This window comes from Chlorocebus sabaeus, chromosome 9 (assembly GCF_047675955.1).
Source record: "Chlorocebus sabaeus isolate Y175 chromosome 9, mChlSab1.0.hap1, whole genome shotgun sequence".
Taxonomy (NCBI): domain Eukaryota; kingdom Metazoa; phylum Chordata; class Mammalia; order Primates; family Cercopithecidae; genus Chlorocebus; species Chlorocebus sabaeus.
The window spans coordinates 99,081,509-99,101,603 of NC_132912.1; the positions used below are offsets into that span (position 1 = coordinate 99,081,509).

Here is a 20,095-nt window from a genome sequence, read left to right on the forward strand (position 1 = left end):
ACTGGACAGACTCAGCTAACTTCCAAAATGTTCCCCAGTCTCACCTGTCCAGTTTTAGTATTTTTCACCCCTTAACTTGTTGGAGTTCAGGTAGCCTCTCTAGAGGATGGAGGAGAGAAGGTTTTTTTCTGAGTTTTACTCGGAGGTACAGCACTTTAATGTATGCCCTGACATAACCAGACTTTTCAGTCATTTGGAATTCTCAGAGGATTGAAGTGTTATGCCCATTTCTCCTTCTCCTCTAACTTCAGGTAAAGGAAAAAGAAAAAGAGTATAGATTCTTATCACATTTGAGCCTGAGAGAGCTAGTTTTATGTCTTCGAGCTTAGAGGCAAAGCACCTGTATAAAAGCTTTCCTGATTATTTCCTTGGATGGAGATTCACATTCAATTGGGTGGAGAAACATTTCCACAAACGTTTAGCATTTTCGTTATGCCCCCAACATTGTCTTAGGACCTGGCAGGTTATCTGACATTGGAAGGAAGCCAGAGTACATTTATTAAATCAATTCATGCATTAAGCAATAATTCTCATCAAGATGGTGGGAGTGCAAAGATTATATGACTTCACAATCTTTCAAAAATTAGTTATCACTTTTTTGTCTTCAATTAACATCGCAATGTTGCAGGGAGAAATGCCTTAAGCAAAACTAATAATTGTTATTTCTTGGCAAAATAAATAAGTAGCTATCTCTCTCCACCAGCAGTCAGGAACTGAGAAGAATCACAGAGGGTTTAGAAGGCTGTGCTGATGGGAGTGAGGAACAGGCAGGCAGAAGGAGTGCTTTGTAGGGTTTGGGGAAAATCAAAGCAGAATGTTTGGACTGGATGGATGTCACTTTAGAGACAGACCAATTCAAACACCAGATGATACAGGAGGAAATGAGATCCACACACATCGTGCAACCTGCCTAAGGTGACTCTCAACTTACCAGCAGCCCTGGGTTAGGGAAGCAGAGCTTCTGACTTTGGGTCTCATCATTTTGCTTACCACACAGGGCTGCCCTCCATGAAAGACTGAACGTCTTCTAGCCTGGCAGAGAAAGTGCCAATATCGGGAACATCCCTGGGATAATCTTGGTTCCAAGGACAGGGCCAGTGTTCTCTAATATAGACAAAGAAAAGCCACAAACATTTTGTAGGTTCATAAGAATGACCATTTTACTTTTCACTTCATTCCAACATAAGTTCTTGGGTATCATAGCAGAAGTAAATGACAGAAATGCTGAACCTTTCTAGTTTAATAGAAACAATGTTTAAATAAAGATTCTAAGCCATGGATTATAAGTAGAATTAAAATAAGTGATCCAAAATACAAGTCATCCCTCACTTTTAGCTACATGGCTTAGTCACATGCATATTTCAATCCAGCTTCACAACCACTCCATGGGTTAGGGGGATGAGAACTGCTGTCTCCATTTCACAAGTACAGAACTGAGGCTCTGGATGATCAACAATTGGCCCAAGGGCTGACACATGTAAGTATCAAAGCCAAGGCCACGGCTGAGTTCTCAGTAAATCCAAGGTCCTTCATGACATGCAAGAAAAGTACAAGCACCAGGATGACTGGGCACGTCTCTTTAAAAATGGCTAAATCTGCTTGTTTAAGGTAATTAGATCCAGAAGACTCGGCACAAAACTAGTTTCAAAAGGGGCTTCGTCGTGTGGCAGGTGTTGACATGTGGCAGAGATTGGGTTTATAGAACATGTTCTTGGTTATTCAGGGAAGAGGGGCACGTTTCTGAGCAATCAGAAGCCTTGTGTGAGAAAGGAATATTTTCTGGGATATCCGTGTGGCTCACGGAGCTGGTGGATGAACCTAAGATGCCCTGGACCCAGGCCTTCCCACTGGGAGGAACCAGGCTGCCTGGAAGCCTCCTCATGGGAGTGAAAGTGAAAGCCTGTCCCAAGCTGGCTAAATGGCAGGATGTTGCTCCTTGGCCCATTCCTGTGGTCCTATCTCCATCCACTTGGGTCCTGTTGATTTTTCTTTCTGCCACACAGCTTTTCCCCATGATATCCAAGGACTTGGGTCTTTTCTCCATTCCCACAGAATAGATAGAGCCCTCATTTCTAATAATATCTTGGGGAAACTCTTGCCTTCCCCCAGCCATCTTTACTTTCAACACACACACACACACACACACGAGTCCACCAGAGAACTGCCCTCCTTGAATACTCTCTGATTACAGACACAAGTAGGAGCAATGAATGATGTGTCTCCTAGGCCAGCTGGGTGGTGGGGTAGCTGACACATGCTAGAAGGAAGTCTGCCCAAAGTCACAGAGGAAATGAAATTTGTATTGAAGGCAAAAGAAGAGTACAGAAGGTGGGGAAAAAAGGCTGGGGAGGGATTGGAAAATGGGAAGAGGAGTTACTGGGATAAGAGAATGCTGGAGGGTGGCCTATCCTGGAGTAATCCACACAGAATAAGGCAACCTGGTTATAGTTTGCCCAATAGGCTCAATGAGCCAACACCACTTGAAGTGGCCTCTCCTTTTCCATTTGGCCTCCTTGGAGAGAGTCCTCAGCAAGCTGAAGCGGCAATGCTATGCATGGGCTTAAGGGCTCTTGTTTAATCTGAAGCCTTTAAAAAACAACATAAAAGAAACTGTAAGTTTAACAACTATCCCTAAAGCACAAAAGTTAGTTATTTGAGGAGCTGCCACCAGAGGTATCATGATGTCTGACTTTAAAAATTAAGCAAAATGTTTCATTGTAAAGACAAAGTGTTGTTTTAATATGAAACATGAATTTCCATCAACATTAACATCTTTAAGGTTAAATGTAACACCACCGGGTCTCTGTATTTGGAATTTGGAACTTGTAAGGACCTGGCTTTTCCTGATTCATATGAGGACAAGATCACACCTAGATTGGAAGATTCACATACTACCAGCAACACCTAGAATCATCTTTAGATAACAATTTGGACCACAGGCCTTGCAGAAAGTTTGCCCTAAATGTTCCCTTGTGTGACCCTGTGACTATGGGGAACAAATGCTGGTGACTAGCTATTTTATCAGGCAAGCAGTATGGGAAGAGGTAGGAGGAAGGGGGCAGAGAGAGAGAACTAACATTTTGACTGGCAACTAAGTAGCAGACACTTCCCTTTATTTCTTATTTAATCTTTTTAATTATGACATGAGGCAAATATTTCCCCTCCTTTAAAAAAGCAAAAACTGAGGCTTGGAAATGTTAAACAACTTCTCCAAAGTCATACAGCTGCTCAGTGGTAGGTGTGACTTGAGAATCCATATTCTTTCCACTGCTGTATGACGTGACTGAGCCATGTGCTTCCCTGTGGTCAGGGAATGTGTGGCTCCACATGATTTCTACCCTGAGATATTCAGAAACAATTAACTGCTTCCTCTCATACATCCTGCATAAGTTTCATTTATATCCCAACTTGCACCAGGCTGACCTTGGCAACACTTCCATGAAAGTCAGAGCTGATGGCTTTTTTGAGAAAAAGGATATGAAAAAAAAAGATGAGAAGGCAAGATACTCAGAAACCAAGCCCCTTTCCCAAAATGACAAAGAAAAGCAAATTCCCACTGGGAGCAGGAACAGGATCTAAGGACCCCATCTGGTGAGTCACATGTACTAACTAAAGCACAAGGTCTGAGAGTTGGAATTAACCATATTGGGGATGTCCCCTAAAGAGACAAATCAGCCCCAAAGTGTTCCAGATCTGTAAATGAAATTTGGATTGATTAAGAAGCAGCTTGGCATCTCTCCTCTCCAAGTACAAAACCCTGGGTTTTCAACCCTGTTCCAGTGCCAGGTCTGCTCCTTGACTGAGCTGCATCATTCCAGGCTCAGTCTCGGCACAAGCCACCACAATCCCCTCCTTCTTTCCATTTCTATAGTAGGACGGTAAGGGTCATGCACAGGTTCCTCGCTTCCTGCTACAGTCTTCACATATATGTGGGCCTCTTGTGTTCCCATTGTATTCTTCTCACGTGTGGGTGATCTCCTAGGATTCTTAAGGAAACAAATAGGTTTTTTTTAAAACGACTGCAGAGAATTCCTCCGTACAAGATGGACTAACAGCAACCACATTTACCCTCCCACCTGAAATAACCAAAATCAGACACAACATTTGAAGCAATAGTTTTCAAGACACTAGACAACAGGCAAGGAAGGACAATGGTCCTTGAGAGACAGAAAACAAATGAGGAGAGACCCACAATTGCCTGATCTTACTGCTTTGGGAGAGCTTTCAGGCCACTCAACTATCTTTTGTTTATTGTTAACAAAGTATCTCAATTTTTGTCTTTTAATTTTTAATCTATTTGTGAATTTATATTTAAAGTGAGTTTTGTAAGCATCATATGGTTGGACCTTGTTTTTATAACCAATCTGAATATCTCTTCCTGTTAATTCGGGTATCTAGACTATTTATATTTAATGTGATCATTGATATGGTTGGGTTTAAATCTACCATCTTGCTATTTATTTTCTGTTTGTTCCACCTATCTGTTTGTTGTGTCTTTTTAACTCTTTTTCTACTTTATTTCATATAGATTTTAAGAGGACCTCATTAAGTTCCATGAAAAAAATTGATTGGGATTTGTATTGAAATTACAATTATTACATAGATTAACATTGTTTGATATTATAATATTATTAACACTTTCTATCCAGGAGCATGGTATATAACCCCCATTATTTAGGTATTATTTAATAGTTTTTTAAACCAAAGTTTTATTATTTTCTATAAAGATATTACATATTTTTGTTAGATTTATTCCATAGCATTCTACATATTTTTATTACCAATTACCATCACAAAATGGTAATTTTTAAAATCGCTTTTTCTAATTGTTGTTGATGTTGAAAGTATAAATTGCTTTTGTATATTGATTTTTGTATCCAGTAAATTTGTTAAAATTTCTTGTTAATTCAAGTAATTTTTCTGTGGATTTAGCTTTTCTTTTCTTTCTTTCTTTTTTTTTTTTCGAGATGAAGTCTCACTCTTGTCCCCCAGGCTGGAGTGCAATGGCACGATCTCGGCTCACTGCAACCTCCGCCTCCCAGGTTCAAGCGATTCTCCTGCCTCAGCCCCTCCGAGTAGCTAAGATTACAGGCACCTGCCACCACACCTGGCTAATTTTTGTATTTTTAGTAGAGATGGGGTTTCACCATGTTGGCCAGGCTGGTCTAGAACTCCTGACCTCGGTGATCCACCCGCCTTGGCCTCCCAAAGTGCTGAGATTACAGCCGTGAGCCACTGCACGCAGCCAGATTTAGCTTTTCTATGTCGAAAATCATATCATCTGCAAATAATCACAATTTTGTTTCTTCCTTTTCAGTGTTATATTTTCTAATTTTTTTTTTTTTTTGAGATGGAGTCTCACTCTTTTCACCCAGGCTAGAGTGCAATGGTGCGATCTCAGCTCACTGCAACCTCCACCTCCTAGATTCAAGCGATTCTCTTCCCTTAGCCTCCCGAGTAGCTGGGATTACAGTCGCCCGCCACCACACCCAGATAATTTTTTGTATTTTTAGTAGACACGGGGGTTTCACCATATTGGCCAGGCTGGTCTCAAACTCCTGACCTCAGGTGATCCACCCGCTTCAGTCTCCCAAAGTGCTGGGATTACAGGCATGAGCCACTGCACCAGGCTTATACTGTCTAATTTTTTAAAATCCTACTTCATTGACTAGGATCTAAAGTATAATATTGAATAGAAGTGGTGTTAGTGAACATCCTTGTTTTATTTCTGATCTAAAGAGAATGCTTTCTACATTTTACTGTTAGGTATGACGTTAGCTGTATTTTTTTAAAAAAGACATCTTCTTTCAAGTCAAGGAAGTTCCCATTCTATTTTTAGTTTGCTGAGAGTTCATATCACTGTTACATTTTTTTGAACTTTCTTCCCCTATTGAGATGGTCACGTGAGTTTTCTATTTTAGTTTGTCAGTAAAATAAATTATATTAAATTGATTTTCTAATATTAAAGGAAGCTTGAATTTCTGTTCAGCCAATAAAAATGCACTGAGAACCTCCTTTGTGCTTGAACTTCCTCTTGGTCGTCTCCTTTCCACATGTGCTCATACTGTGCTTCTTTTGTGCGTGAAAAGCTTTAAAACACTTAGCTTGTTTACTATGTAAATGGTATATAGAGAGTATAACCAAGAGTTCTTACCTCAGATATCTTGGGATTGTCATCAATTTCTGAAATTTCACATGGTCTGTCACTTTCCTAAATTGGAAAAAAATAATAATAAAAGAAAGAAAGAAAAAGAAGTGAAGGGGCATAGCATTTGACCATAACTATGATTAAAATCAGTGGTTTTTAAATCTGAGTGTGCATTAGAACAAACAAAACAAACACAGAGGCATCTAATAACATCCCCACCTCAAACCGAACCAAACCCATACCCAAGCCAAGAAATATCATTGTGAGTTATCCAAAAATAATCCAGGGTGAGAGTAGAGATGAAACAATATTGGCCATGAGTTAATAATTGGCGTCATTATACTCTCCTCTCTATTTTAGTATAAGTTTGAAATTATAATTAAAAAGTTGTTTTTGTTTTTTCAAGATCAATGCCACAGCTTTGTCATCCAGAAATTCTGATTTAATTGGCTTTGGTGATTGGAAATTTTGAGCTTCCTAAATAATTTTAAAGTGCACTAGAGGTTGAGAAACTATTACTTAAACAATACCACCACCAACCACAACACTTCTTAATGTGTTTAAGATTTACAGCTTGTCAACACATCTTTACACGTAAAGATGTTCATCATCCATTATCTCATTTCATCCTTAGAACTTTCCCTACCTCTTAAAATAGGGAGGGTAGTTTCTATGACTCCTGTTTTGGAGTTGAACTAACCAAGTTGTCCAGGATCATATAAATCATAAAGGGGCAGAGTCTGGTTTAGAACCTCAATTTTCCATCTCTTAATTAATGCTTACCCATATGATAACAACTGTGAATGCGAATAGAGAATGGAGTTAGAACCCAGAGTCCACATGACGCAGTTCTGTCACAACCATGGAACCTTGTTGGATATGGGTGTAGGTGGCCTTTGAATTCTAAACACAGTCCCTAGAACAGTCTGGCATTGGGGGCATGGATTGGATGGGGAGGATATAGATTCCTTTGTGAATTATACATGTTCAGATGTGTGAAAAAGGCAAAGATAGATAGAGCCACGTACTTCTGGATACATTCCTACCATGGACACCTCAGCCCCTCTTCGTCTCCTATCTTTCCTAACATTATCTCCATCCTCTCTTTGTGAAGCTTGTGTGCTTTTGTTTCTCAACTTTAGAAAGCACACCCACTGTACAGACATGTGTTTGCCATGGCAACAGACATCCCTCTCCACTGCTACTTTTTGTTACCCCAAATACTATCCTTGCCAGGAATTCCTCAACTGACCTGAAGAGTTTATGACAAATCAGCTCTGTTTGGTGCCTAATGTTGTGTCTGCAGTGGAAATTATGGCCCAGAAACTTCCAGCATCCTGTCCTCAGGAAATAGACATGGGCCCTGAATTCTGACACCCTTAGTCCAAAAGCCAGTTCACTGAAATGCTGCCTGCCTACACATCTGGACCCAAAGAAGCTGGTAATCACCTCCATGGCCTCAATGCTGCTTCTTCTTCGGTGAATCAAAGTAAATAGTAAGGCCACCAGCAGGGCTGTGGCCACCAGGGATGGGATGGCTGCCGCTAGTCCAAGAGAGGGCCCGCAGTCCTGGCACAAAATGAAAAGCACAAGGTCAGGGGAAGCCCAGAGTCTTCAAGAATAAAGGAAAAATTCGATAGAATAAAAATAAAACAAAAAATCTGCATAGATCACAAACATCATCTACAAAATCAAAAGGGTAATGAAATACTGTGCAAAAATGTTTGTAACACACATGAGAAATGACTTACTTTCATAGGACTTAATTTAAACAGTTTAAATCTATTGGAAAGGGTAATGATCAAATAGAAAAATGGGCAAAGGATACGAACAGGTATTCTTTAGAACAGAAATACAAATGTCTCCTCAACATAGGAAAAGCTGAGCTACAAATCAGAGCAACAATTAGATGCCATTTTCACCTGTTTGGCTAAAAATAAAAGCTTTTATTATATACCAACTTCTTTTTTTTTTTTTTTTTTGAGATTGAGTCTCGCTCTGTCGCCCAGGCTGGAGCACAATGGCATAGTCTCGGCTCACTGCAACCTCCGCCTCCTGGATTCAAATGATTCTACTTTTTCAGTCTCCCAAGTAGCTGGGACTACAGGCACATGCCACCATGCCCAGCTAATTTTTGTATTTTTAGTAGAGATGAGGTTTCACTGTATTGGCCAGACTGGTCTCTAACTCCTGACCTTGTGATCTGCCCGCGTTGGCCTCCCAAAGTGCTGGGATTACAGGCGTGAGCCACCGTGACCAGCCATACCACACTATTTTAATATGAATTTTAAAAAATTTGCACTTAATGTAATGACGAGTTAATGGGTGCGGCACACCAACATGGCACATGTATACATATGTAACAAACCTGCAGGTTGTCCACATCTACCCTGGAACTTAAAGTATAATAAAAAAATAAATAAAAGTGACCTTTAGCCTTTCAAAAAAAAATTTATTTGCACTAAATGCATTAACCAATTAATTTTCAAATTCCTATTTTGCTTTGATTGGAGTGGAAATAGTCATGCTTTTAGGCACATAAGTTTTCAGATTTGCAGACTATCTGGAAATATTGAAGATCATCTGCAGAATCCCTATAAAAGTGTAACTCATTTAATAATGGATTCACCTTCACTTTTGGGAGGAATTGATTTTATTGAAGAATAATAAAAGTATATGAATCATAAATATATAAGTTGATGACTTTTCACACAAGGAATACACCCATAAGACCAACACCCAGATCAAGAAACAGAACATTAGCAGCATCTCAGGATCCCCCTCAAATCCCTTCCAGCCTCCTTGTGTGTGACTGCTATTCTGAAATCTATTGCCATAGAGTAGTTTTGTCTGTTTTTCAGCATAAGATAGACGCAAATATAAGATATACACTCCTCGTGTCTGGCTTCTTTTGCTCAACACTTTGTGAAATCCATCTGTGATTTTGCATGTTCTCCCTCACTTTTGAGCTGAGCTGGTCAAGAATAATTGCTGAGCCAGATTCTGTGCTTAGTGACAGTTCAACTATCAATCTTTAAAGCTCAAAACAAATGCACAAGACAGATGGAGCATTATTATTATCCCCATTTTATAAATTTAAGTGTTATAGTTACCGTTTCTTTCCCACTTGTAACAGGAGAGGATGTCTGTATGGAAAAAGAACATACATTGTAAAAGAACAAAAAGTCTATAGAATACACATTATATAAGACAATCTGCCAAAGGTTAGGCCATAAAGCCTAAAGTTTATCCCTTTGCTAAACTTTCTGTTAACAACTACCAAACAGAACTTAACTTGATTGCTTCCCAGGTAAGAACTGGAATAAAATTTGGCTACCAGGAGAAAAGAATTAGGAAATTCAGGCAATGCCTTCATTATTCACCCTGCGGATGTGCCATGACACATTTTACAACTCAAAAGGGCTTCCTTGTGTCCCAGTCAGCACACTTGGCACACTTTGGGCCTACTTGTCCCCATTGCTAGAAGGGAAACACATATAAACACTGGTGGAAGCAAGGCTCTTTAAGGAAGCCTTGCTCATTTTCAAGTAAGTATGTGACGAAGCAAATGGCAGAAGTTGTCCAACATCCATGCTCCTGGGGATAATTCCAGATGAAACGAATGCATTACATGCTTCTGGTTCACCTCTTAAGCAAGGTTATTAGATTTCACTCATCTATAAGATATTTCAGGCAAGAGTTTACCTTGATTAAGAAATCTAAAGGAACAAAGTTCTGCATGAGAAACTGTGTAAACCACACTAAGTGGTATGCTGTGGGATTAAGAGCACATGTCCTGGGCTCACACTGCCTGCCATAGAACAGCCAATTCTCCATTCACAAGATAAGGGGCTGCCTGTCTCCATCTATACAATATCTATAGGGATAGTAGTAGCTGCCTCTAGGGTTATTAGGAGGATCGAATGAGGAGCAGAAGTATGAACTCTTGTTATCCCTTTATACTTTGCAAAGCTCTGTCCAGATCTGTTATTTATTTAATACTCTCAGCAATCTCATCGAGTATATTGGAGTCCTGGGGCTTGGACTTTTGACCATTATTAACTCCATTGTACAAATAAAATGTAACAGATCTCAGAGAAGTTACGGGACTTGTCCAAGGTTTCACAGATAATCATAACTCTAAACTAAACTTGGGTGTTTAACTTCCAAGCCCAGACCTCTTTCCCAGAGAGCTCCCATCAAAAGAAAGTTTTGATGACCAGGCACTGACACTTGGTACTTAAATGGTTGTACTTTGACCTAATCGCAATCTCCCCCACCCCCACATTACTTTAATCCTGCATTTCCCTAAGGTGTTCTGTTTCTAAGGGTAGTAGGAAGAATCAGCCATTGTTTCAGGTAAGGCTTCCTGTCTTCAGAGTACAGAAATATATTTAGGGTGGCTTTGACCAAAAAAAAAAAAAAAAAAAAAAAAGGAAGGTGTTAACTCTAAGAATATAGTAGTGTTCCATGGAGCCCAAGGACAGGTGGGAAGCTGGTTTCTCCAGGGACTGGAGCTCGGAACGGGGAACTTGTGTGAACTGAAGGCACCCTCCTTCCTCCTTCACTCCGGACAGCATGGCCTTCTGCCTATACTGTTCTCTGCTGTTTGCTTCTCTCTTTCTCTTCGGATGGATTTTTCTGCCCTCATAAACTTCTGCTAATTGTACCAGCTAATGCCATGGAGCACTTAGGATGTGCCAGGCTGTTCAAGAATTTTTCCCATGTTGACTTATTTATTCTATACAACTGCCAGTGAACACTAATGGGACTATGATGATCTCATTTTACAGATGAGAGGAGCGAGGCACAGAGAAGTGAAGCAACTTGTGTAAGGTCACACAGCCCTAGGTGACACCCCCCCCACAAGCAGTCTGGCTCTGGGATCCATGCTCTTAACCACTGTGCTACATGGCCTCCCGGCCTAATGCAGTGTCTGAGCCCCATTTTTCATACTTGACAGTTCAGTATAGACTGAACTGACAAATTGACTGAACTCGACATTTCAGTCCTCAGCAGGGACTGGCCAGCAGGGAGCCCTGTTCCAAACTCCCCACAGAGATCCAGGTGTCCACCTCTGTCCCACTTCCCAGGGCACTGGCATTCCCAGGCTACCCAGCTGCACTGAAGTGGAAGGGTTATGCAGGAGAAACATGACTTCCAGGCAGGATGACCTACCATCCCCATTGTCCAGAGAGCTGCCCAGGACTTTCGGTGCTAAAAACAGACAACACCAGGCAAAGCAAGATGGTTGGTTGCTCTGCACGGGATCAAAGGGGTGAAGAGACAGTTCTCAGAGAAATGAGCTGTTAACCACGAAAGTACTCCAAAGGGTGATGACTGGCCACATAAGGGCCCTCTTCCATCCTACTCACCCTTACTCCCCAAAAAATGGCTTCTTGCTTCTCTGCATTCTCTTGATGTGATGGGCCAAGATAACACAGAATCTGGAGTGTCTATGGACCTGCTGGGTTCCGACAGCCAGGGGAAAGTTCCAGCAGTGATGGGAGGGAAAGGTTTTAACACGAAAAGGAGGAAGAATTAGGGAATTAGCCTGAAGCCAACAGGCAGAAGCTGAAGCAGGGAAGCAGAGCAAGTTGGGGAGGTTCAGAAGTGCCCCCTACCAAAGGCTGGAGCAAGTGCCAGTGTATTCAGTTCACAGAGATCTGGGCAGACAGTGGTGGGCACCACAGGTCCAGCAATAAGTCACCAGGTTCTAACTTGATGCTACTCTCTAGAACTATGCCCCCATGTTTCAGTAAAATGAGCACTGGCTTAGGAGTCCTCTTACGAGTAAGAATCAGTTTATTCTCTTTGAATAATCATACAGCTTATCAGAAAAACGTGGCACAGCCAAGCCCACTAAAAAACTGGGCCAGAAAAATGCCTTGCTCAACCATAGCAGCACTGCTGATCAGATAACAACCTTGGCTGTTAGTGTTATCTACATGCAATATGCAAACAGAAGATGGAGGATCAGCTGTGGACCGAAACTCTACCATTGACAGTTGAAAACCTCAATTTTGACTTGCAACTAAATGCCATAATCAAGAGCCATAAAATGTTCATTCTTGTTGACCCAATCATTCCCATTTTAGAATACATATAAGGAAATTATCTTAAATGCAGATGAGGATTCTCTATAATGTCATGTATCACAAAGTTATTCCTAATGAGAGTTAATCAACTAAAAAAAATTAACTTGAAAAAATATGCGATCATAATACGATCACATGATTATGTGATCAACCATATAACAGTTATGGTTATAATGACTAGTGGAGGACATTTAGATATAAAATTATATATAGAGTAAGGAAACAATAGTACAAAGCAACAAAAGTCAAAATTTATGTAATGCCAAATAGGACAGGAAGGGGTTATACCAGTTTTCTGCTGATGAGAGTTTAGATGTTTTATTGCTGTTGTTGTTTTCCTATTTTCGTTTTCAAAATGTGTATTTATAAATTTTATAATGAAAATAAATTATCTCAGCATCTCTCAACTATTCCTGAGTGCGTTTTGAAAGTCTATGTAAATGGCCGGGCATAGTGGCTCATACCTATCATCCCAGGACTTTGGGAGGCTGAGGTGGGCAGATTACCTGAGGTCAGGAGTTCGAGACCAGCCTGGCCAACATGGCAAAACCCTGCCTCTACTAAAAAAGTGCAAAAATTAGCCGGGCATGGTGGTGCGCGCCCGTAATCCCAGTTACTCTGGAGGTTGAGGCAAGAGAATCGCTTGAACCCAAAAGGTGGAAGTTGCAGTGAGTCAAGATCATGCCACTGCACTCCAGCCAGGGTGACAGAGCAAGATCTTGTCTCCAAAAAAAAAAGAAAGAAAAAGAAAGAAAGAAAAAAAAGAAAGTCTGTGTAACTTATCACTATGTGTGAGGTTTATGTGAGCTCTGGAGATCTACTGTAAATTCTGCACTGGTCTTCTCTGTGTTGCCTGGTGAATGGGGGCTGCTGTACTTACTGTGTTCGCTGGCAGGGTGAAGTTCAGTGAAAAACTCTGCAAGATAGAAGTAAATATTAAAGCTCCCAGGGATAGTCAGCAAGCTCCTGACTTCCTCAAACTCACTGACCCTGGTGGATTCCGAGAGGTCATTGATTCTATAGACTCAGCCAGCCCCCATCATCATGCCCAATCTGGGCCCCAAAAGAAGGAAGGGGAGGAAAGAAGCCTGTCATGAATTCCTCCCTCAGCATCAAGTCATTCTTGCCACCGCCCCCGACCAGGTCCTGAACCAGGATCAGATGAAGAGGCAGCCTGCAAGGCTATTGCCTGAGGGGTCCCATTCATAAGGGCCCCAAACACTTATTAGAAATTCAGCAAAATGCTAAAATTATGGTTATTCCCCTAGAACTCCTTTGAGAGAGAAAACTGGTGAATTTAGAAGTACTTTGTGTTTTCTCCTTGGAGTAGAAGGTAAGACCCCCAAAGGGCATGGTCTGACAAGAACACCTGATCCTTACCTGGGGAAGGCAAGGCTTCTGTTTTTGCTGCATCTGAGGCAGAGGTTCTAGGCTGCTGGAGCTGAAGTGGCCAGGAGAACAGGGGAGCAGCAAACCCTTCTCTTTCCTCCCCTCACTTAGTAGCTGGTCTCATCTCTCCAACAAATATGGAGTCTAAATTTAAAGGTCGTGGGCTCAATGGAGCACCAAATAGCCTGCCCAGGGCCTCAGGTGGCTCCTTTCTTCTCCCTGTCCCCAGCCCCTGTTACTCCAGCTTTTCCAGGCTGCTCCTTACCAAGTCCTTTCCCTACCTAGATTGGAATGATGGGTGGATCTGTTTTGACTCAGCTGGTGAAACTATTTTCCCCTCTTTCCCTGGGTGGAAGTGGTCTTGTTCCCACTTTCTGGACTCTCAGCCCTTTGGGTCCAGCCACCCTGGATTAATGCCTCCTGGCTGGGCCCTCCTTCAGCCTTGGCCTCCCTGACCCCCAGAGATTTCCCTGGGCTTGGCCTATACCACAGCTCCCCATCTTTCCAGCATCCCAAGACCAGATTCTGTCATTCTAGAAACAATGCATTTACTAAGTTTTAAAATTAAATGTTATCCAACAAGAGGAATGTTGTGAAACATTAAAGAATCCAAAAGAATCATGTTTCACACCTGAATTACCTGAAAGATCATCTCTCTCAAAATCCTCATTTTCCAGCAGAGGAAACTGAAACCCAGGGACTCATCAAAAATCACTTCATGGACAAATGAGAATAGTTAGAGCCTATGTCTCAAAACCAGTCAATGGGCTCCGGTCTTTGTGACTCAACCCCAACCCGAAAGACAGTAACAGAGGAGCTCACCCCAACACAGGCAAACTGACAAAACACCTATTTCAGCTGACTTACTGATAGGTTGGAATTCAGATGGGTTAATGAACAAGAAAATCTTTTGTGAACCAGCAGTGTTTTAAGCACGTAGAATGTGTAAGTCCCCTTGGCTTTTGCCCCAAATATTATGTCCTTCAATCAAGGTGGCCCTGCTCAGCTAGCGCACCTCAGTGGTGACACTGCTCACTTCTCTGCCTCTTGGCAATAGGACACCCACATTTTATAGAAAATAAACCAAGCCTCAAGAATTTGAACAGTTTCCCCAAGTCCAAACAACTACTTAGCCGTCACCAGAACCTGAGTGTCCTGGTGACAACCTCTTTCCACCATTCTGCAGGGCTTCCAAGCAACTCCAATAGTCTCTGTGGATGAATCAGAGCACCCAGGCCAACAGCACTGTGCACCTCTGCTTCTGGGATGATGTTGGAGCACAGAGATGTCTGGGCCTCTTAGGTCAGGGGCCTCTTGCTCGAGGGACCTAACCACCTCTCTTCACACTAGCACCAAACCAACAGGTGCTGCAAGGACACTGGATGGTCGCTGCACTGAACGCAGCTGCCCAGAGCCTTATCTCATCAGTGGGCACTGAGGACTGATGTCAGCAGCCCTAAGACAAAGCTTCCTTTGGGAGGACAGCAGAAGAGTGTGCAGCAACAAGTGGGCCATGCATGCGTTGTTTATCAACATTTGGATGACGGAGATTTTGGCCAATTTTAGAAAGACACTCATATTTTGTAGAAACACAGTACAGTGCTCTCATGGAGAGAAAAACATCGCACAAATTGGGGTGGAGAAGAATCTGATGCAGTGCCCTTCAGAGGCACAGCTGAGTAGGGTGATGCAACCCTGGGCTTGGAGCCACCTGATCTAGATTCGAGTCCAGACTTAGCCACTTAGGAGCTGTGTAGTCTTGGATAAGTCACTCAAACTCTCTGGTCTCCATTTTCTCACAACAAATCTATTCTCCAAGGCTCAGTTTGCCCATTCTCAAAATGGGATGCTACTAACTTGCCTTGCCCACTTCACAAGATAAGACCCAAGGGAATACCGTAACATTGTCTGTGGCAGCTCCTTTCTCCCAAACTGTAAAACGCCTTCTGTGTTTTAGGGATCACGTGGTAGCATATTCTTTATGGCCTGGCCAGCACAGAGCTAAGGATAGGAAAGTTCTTGTGGAATGGAATTGCAAGCATGAGTTAGCAATAATCAAAGTACTAAAATTTGATACAATGCAATTATTGCTTACTGCTAGTCTGAGCACTACGCAATATCTACACAATGATTCTGAAGGCATTGGGATTTCAGTGACTGAACATCCTTCATTATAAGTTTGCAGTTTGTGAGAGAAAGGAGGAAGAGACAGGATAAAAACTTACTGCTATTGAAGGTATGCTGGGTATAAGACCCCATACTCACAACCTCCCCATGAAGGGAGCACTATTCTTCCTATATTATACCTGTGGCAACTGAGACCAAGATAGGTTTTTGCTCACCAAGTTATAAGTGGTAGAGATCAGGTTAGATCACAGATCTTTCTAACTCCAAAGACTGAGTTCTACTCCTTTTAATAATCCTTTTTGTGAGGAAAAAAAAAAAAAAAGATTCCACAAGAAAGTGAGATTATGCAATATTTTTCTTTTTGTGTCTGGCTTATTTCACTTAGCATAATGTCCTCCAGGTCCAAATGGGACAAACATGGCAAATGACAGGGGCTCCTCCTATTCTAAAGCTAATATTCAATTGTATATATACACATAAACCACAGTCCCTCTATCCATTCATCTACTGATGGACACCTAGGTTGTTTCCATAATTCTTTAGTAAATCACAGAACCCTCTTCTGTTTTCTCTTCTAACTTAGCAAACTTCATTTGATTGAGTCACAACCAAACATGTATCACAAGTAAACAAGAAAGATGGAAAATTTCTGATCAACGATGACCATCCATGTTGCTGATAATGGAACAAAAAGCCAGATTAAACAAGTAAGACAGGTAAAATCGCTGATCAGATCCATTGCTTCAACTAGAAAGTGAACATAAATGAAACATCTACTCTGCACTCTTTTATGTGGGGGTGGAGGTTTAAAAACAAACCTTAATATCAAAATAAAAGACAGACAAGATCAGCAAATATTCAGTGAGAAGTTTAAAAAAGTATTAGTATTTTGCATATACAAAAATAATTTAAAATCAAGTCTGTTTGCTTCATTGTACATTTAATTGAATTAGGAGATGTGAGCTTCAGAAGCCTGGGAATTGTTCTTTATAGTAAGCAATGAAGGTTTGATTGAGAAGAGATGCCAGTTCTCACTCACCATTTCTGATAGTCTCCCAAGAACCTTCTTTGTACACTGCCTTTGGCAAGCTCCTTTCTCGCTGGCGTTATTGGCTTGTGTCTTTCATTTGTAAGAACAGTTAGCTGACAAAGCTGCAGAGGCAGGCTGAGAGGTGGCTCCAAGAGAACCCTAGTCAAGCCATTTATGGTCAGGGGAGTAGCCAAGCCCTCAGTCCATCCCTCGGGAAAGATGGGCTGCTGCTCCATGGCCACCGTGTATGGCCTGGTTCACCCACCCTCTTTGCCTTGACTTTTTGTCCTTCTTACTTTTCAGGCTGCTTTCTTGGCTATACCTCCATCTCAGCAAAGAAGCCACAGCTGGCCTGAGAGCTTGGGGCCTTCTGCAGCCTGCAGCTCTTTGGAAACAATGAGTTACACAAGGCTGAGGCTGGCCACTTCATCCCCAGCTAACAGGAGCCCACATTAACCACGTTACTGCTCATGATGGAGTCAATGTGTTCCATGGACAACAGCATGGACGTTCAGGATGTCTGGAGGAGGGGTGGGGGCCCATTCTGTTTCAGGAGTAGCACTGCTGGGGGCTCCAGCCGCCTCAAGGTGCTGCACTCACTGGACAATGAGCTGCCTGGTGTGAGTTTGGCCTCACCCCCTCTCTGTTTTTGCATTTTGGGTAGGAAGCTCTCTAGACCTGGAGGAAGCCATGGACTTGGGCTGCTTTGTAACTTACAATTTCCCTGTTAGGGATTTGCCTCTTTAAAATGGTGAATGAGTTGCCAATAAAACCACAGAATTAAACCAATGATTTGGCCATTGAAATGAAAACCACTGTGAAAGGAGCAGACAGGAATGTAAGGAGAGAGCGACTCAAGTGAGAGAGGAGGCCATTGCTTTAGTTGACTCTGGGAGATGACACTGAAGCTGTGCATGAAAGGTGAGAAGAGGGCAGACATGTGAAGGGTTGAGGGAGGAGAGTCCCAGGCAGAAACCACAGCAAATGCTAAGCCCTGCAAGCTCGGTGCACTCGCAGAACCCGAAGGAGTGAGTTTTAGCCCTTTTGATGCAGCATGGGAGGGCATGGTAAGATTTTCACCCTTAGGGCCTTTCCCAAGGGTTTTTCAGTGGGAGAGATGCATGATGTAATTGCTGGTGACCGAGATTGCTAGGGCTTCTCTGTGGGGCGAAGATTACAGGGGAAGAGAGTGGAAGCAGGTGGCTGGCTAGTGGAGTTCAGGTGAGCGATGAAGGTGGCTGCTGTAGGAAGAGAGCAGTGAATGAGTGTGTGACTTACTGTGGAGGTGGAGCCACTGGCATTTGATGATGAAAAACTATGGGGCAGGGGAAGGGAGAGGTGAGGGAAAGAGAAGAATAAAGCCAATTCCTGGGTTTGGGGCTTGACTAACAAAAATGGAGACACTATTGGCTTAGGCAGGTAATACTGGAGAAACAGATTGCCCTTACACCTGAGCAGCCTAGAGGCTGTCCAAGTGGAGGTGCCAAGCAGGCAATTGGATAAAGGGGGTCTGGGGCTGAAAACGTCCGTTTGGAAGTGGCCGGTCTGTGGATGGTTTTAAAGCCACAGGTGTGCATGAGCAGGTAGACAGGACAGAGGACCAGGACAGCTGCCAGAGGTTCACAGATATTTAGCAGCCTGGAAGAGGGGGCGTCGCCAGCAAGGAGAGTTGAGTGAGGCAGGAAAATCAGAGAAGTTTGGGGGTCACAGGAAAGAAATTTGATTCAAGAAGGGGAATGGATGTTGGTTAATTGTATCAACTGCTGCTAAGAGGTAGCCTCCGAAGAGGTCAGAAGAGCCTTCTGATTCCCCGTATGGGGGTTGCTGGTGGCCTTGACGAGAGCAGTTTAGTGGCACAGTGGAGACCAGATTGCCTTTAATCAGGTGGTTTTTCCATCCTGATTGCATACCTGAATCACCTAGGAGGCAGTAGGGGGGCTGGTTATAAAAACTCTTGATGCCTAGAACCCGCCCTCAGAGACTCTGACTTAATTGATCAGAGTGAGGCAGGGGCATCCCCAGGGGACGCTAATGAGCAGTCAGGGGTGACAGCTGCTGTTCTAATCAGTTCTTAGACTGTGGTAATCAGCCACCTGCAACATGGCCGACACTGACGCTATCCTCAACAAGACCAGTGCCGCCTCTGCCTCGTGGGCTTCCAGTTTCCAAGACTCCACAGTGACAGCCTAAACTGAACCTACTGGTGACAACATGGTCTGGAGAGATCTATGTTTGGAGCCACAGCTGCCCTACTGGAAGCTGCATGGTCTTAGGCAAGTGAAATAACTTCTTCCAGTCTGAGTCTTTTAATCTGCAAAGCGGGGATGATACAATTTACAGCAATTAGACTACTTAAATCAGCACAGCTTGTACAAATGATGCTTTTAATTTTCCTTGACTGGCATAGAATCAACCTGGACCACAGAACTCCAGTTCATGGCCCCAGCACTCTCTGGCAAGGCTGTTTGTGGATGGGGAGGGCCAGTGAGGTCCTTTTTGGCACTTTTGTTTGCTGTGCATCCACTGATCCATAACTCTCCCTTCTGACACATTATCTCTTTAGAGGAATTGTTGACATCTTCAGGCAAGTGGTGCCCCTGCCTAAGTGTCCATCAGTCATGATCGCCTGGTCACAAGCAACAAAACCAGACTCTGCTTAATTTTTTAAAAAGAAGAATTTGGCCGGGCGCAGTGGCTCATGCCTGTAATCTCAACACTTTGAGAGGCCTAGGCGGGTGGATCACCAGAGGTCAGGAGTTCGAGACCAGCCTGGCCAACATGGCGAAACCCCATCTCTACTAAAAATACAAAACTTATCCGGGCATGGTGGCGCATGCCTGTAATCCCAGCTACTCAGGAGACTGAGGCAGGAGAATTGCTTGAACTCAGGAGGTGGAGATTGCAGTGAGCCAAGATTGTGCCATTGTACTCCAGCCTGGGCAAGAGAGTAAGGTTCCATCTCAAAATACAATACAATACAATACAATACAATACAATACAATACAATACAATACAATACAATACAATACAATACATACAATACAACACAACACAATACCACAATACAATACAACACAATACTAAAAAGGAGAATTTATTGACTGGGTATAGTGGAGCTCTCAGAAAGAAAAGAGGGCTAGAGAACCAGGCTCTGGAAAGACAGAGTGAGATTGTTCCCAAGCCTTCAGGATCAGCAATGACCAGACAGTCTTTTGGAGGTGTCCTTCCAGGGAAAGTGAGCTCCAAAATATCTCAGCCCTTTTGTCTCTCTGATCAGGACTCCAGTCCCATGAAGAGGACTTG

At 42.7% G+C, this 20,095-nt stretch overlaps 1 protein-coding gene across 1 annotated transcript; it reads right to left on the reverse strand.

Annotated features, from left to right (window-relative positions):
- Positions 1-2,256: 2,256 nt before the first annotated feature.
- On the reverse strand, positions 2,257-17,155 carry OPALIN (oligodendrocytic myelin paranodal and inner loop protein). Its single transcript, XM_007963699.3, has 6 exons — positions 16,802-17,155; positions 13,127-13,162; positions 9,262-9,294; positions 7,598-7,717; positions 6,155-6,211; positions 2,257-3,986 (listed from the first exon to the last, which is right to left on the reverse strand). Exons 1-6 carry the CDS (start codon positions 16,802-16,804, stop codon positions 3,810-3,812), a joined length of 426 nt encoding a protein of 141 aa, XP_007961890.1. The 5' UTR covers positions 16,805-17,155; the 3' UTR covers positions 2,257-3,809.
- Between the last annotated feature and the right edge of the window lie 2,940 nt (positions 17,156-20,095).

Bases quoted from the DNA above. Each gene is read 5' to 3' on its own strand.
- OPALIN (XM_007963699.3), bottom strand. The intron at 7,718-9,261 runs GTAACTATAACA...ATTTTGTGCCAG, and splicing joins TTACAAGTGGGAAAGAAACG to GACTGCGGGCCCTCTCTTGG. The intron at 3,987-6,154 runs GTAAGAACTCTT...TGTTTCCTTAAG, and splicing joins ACAATCCCAAGATATCTGAG to AATCCTAGGAGATCACCCAC.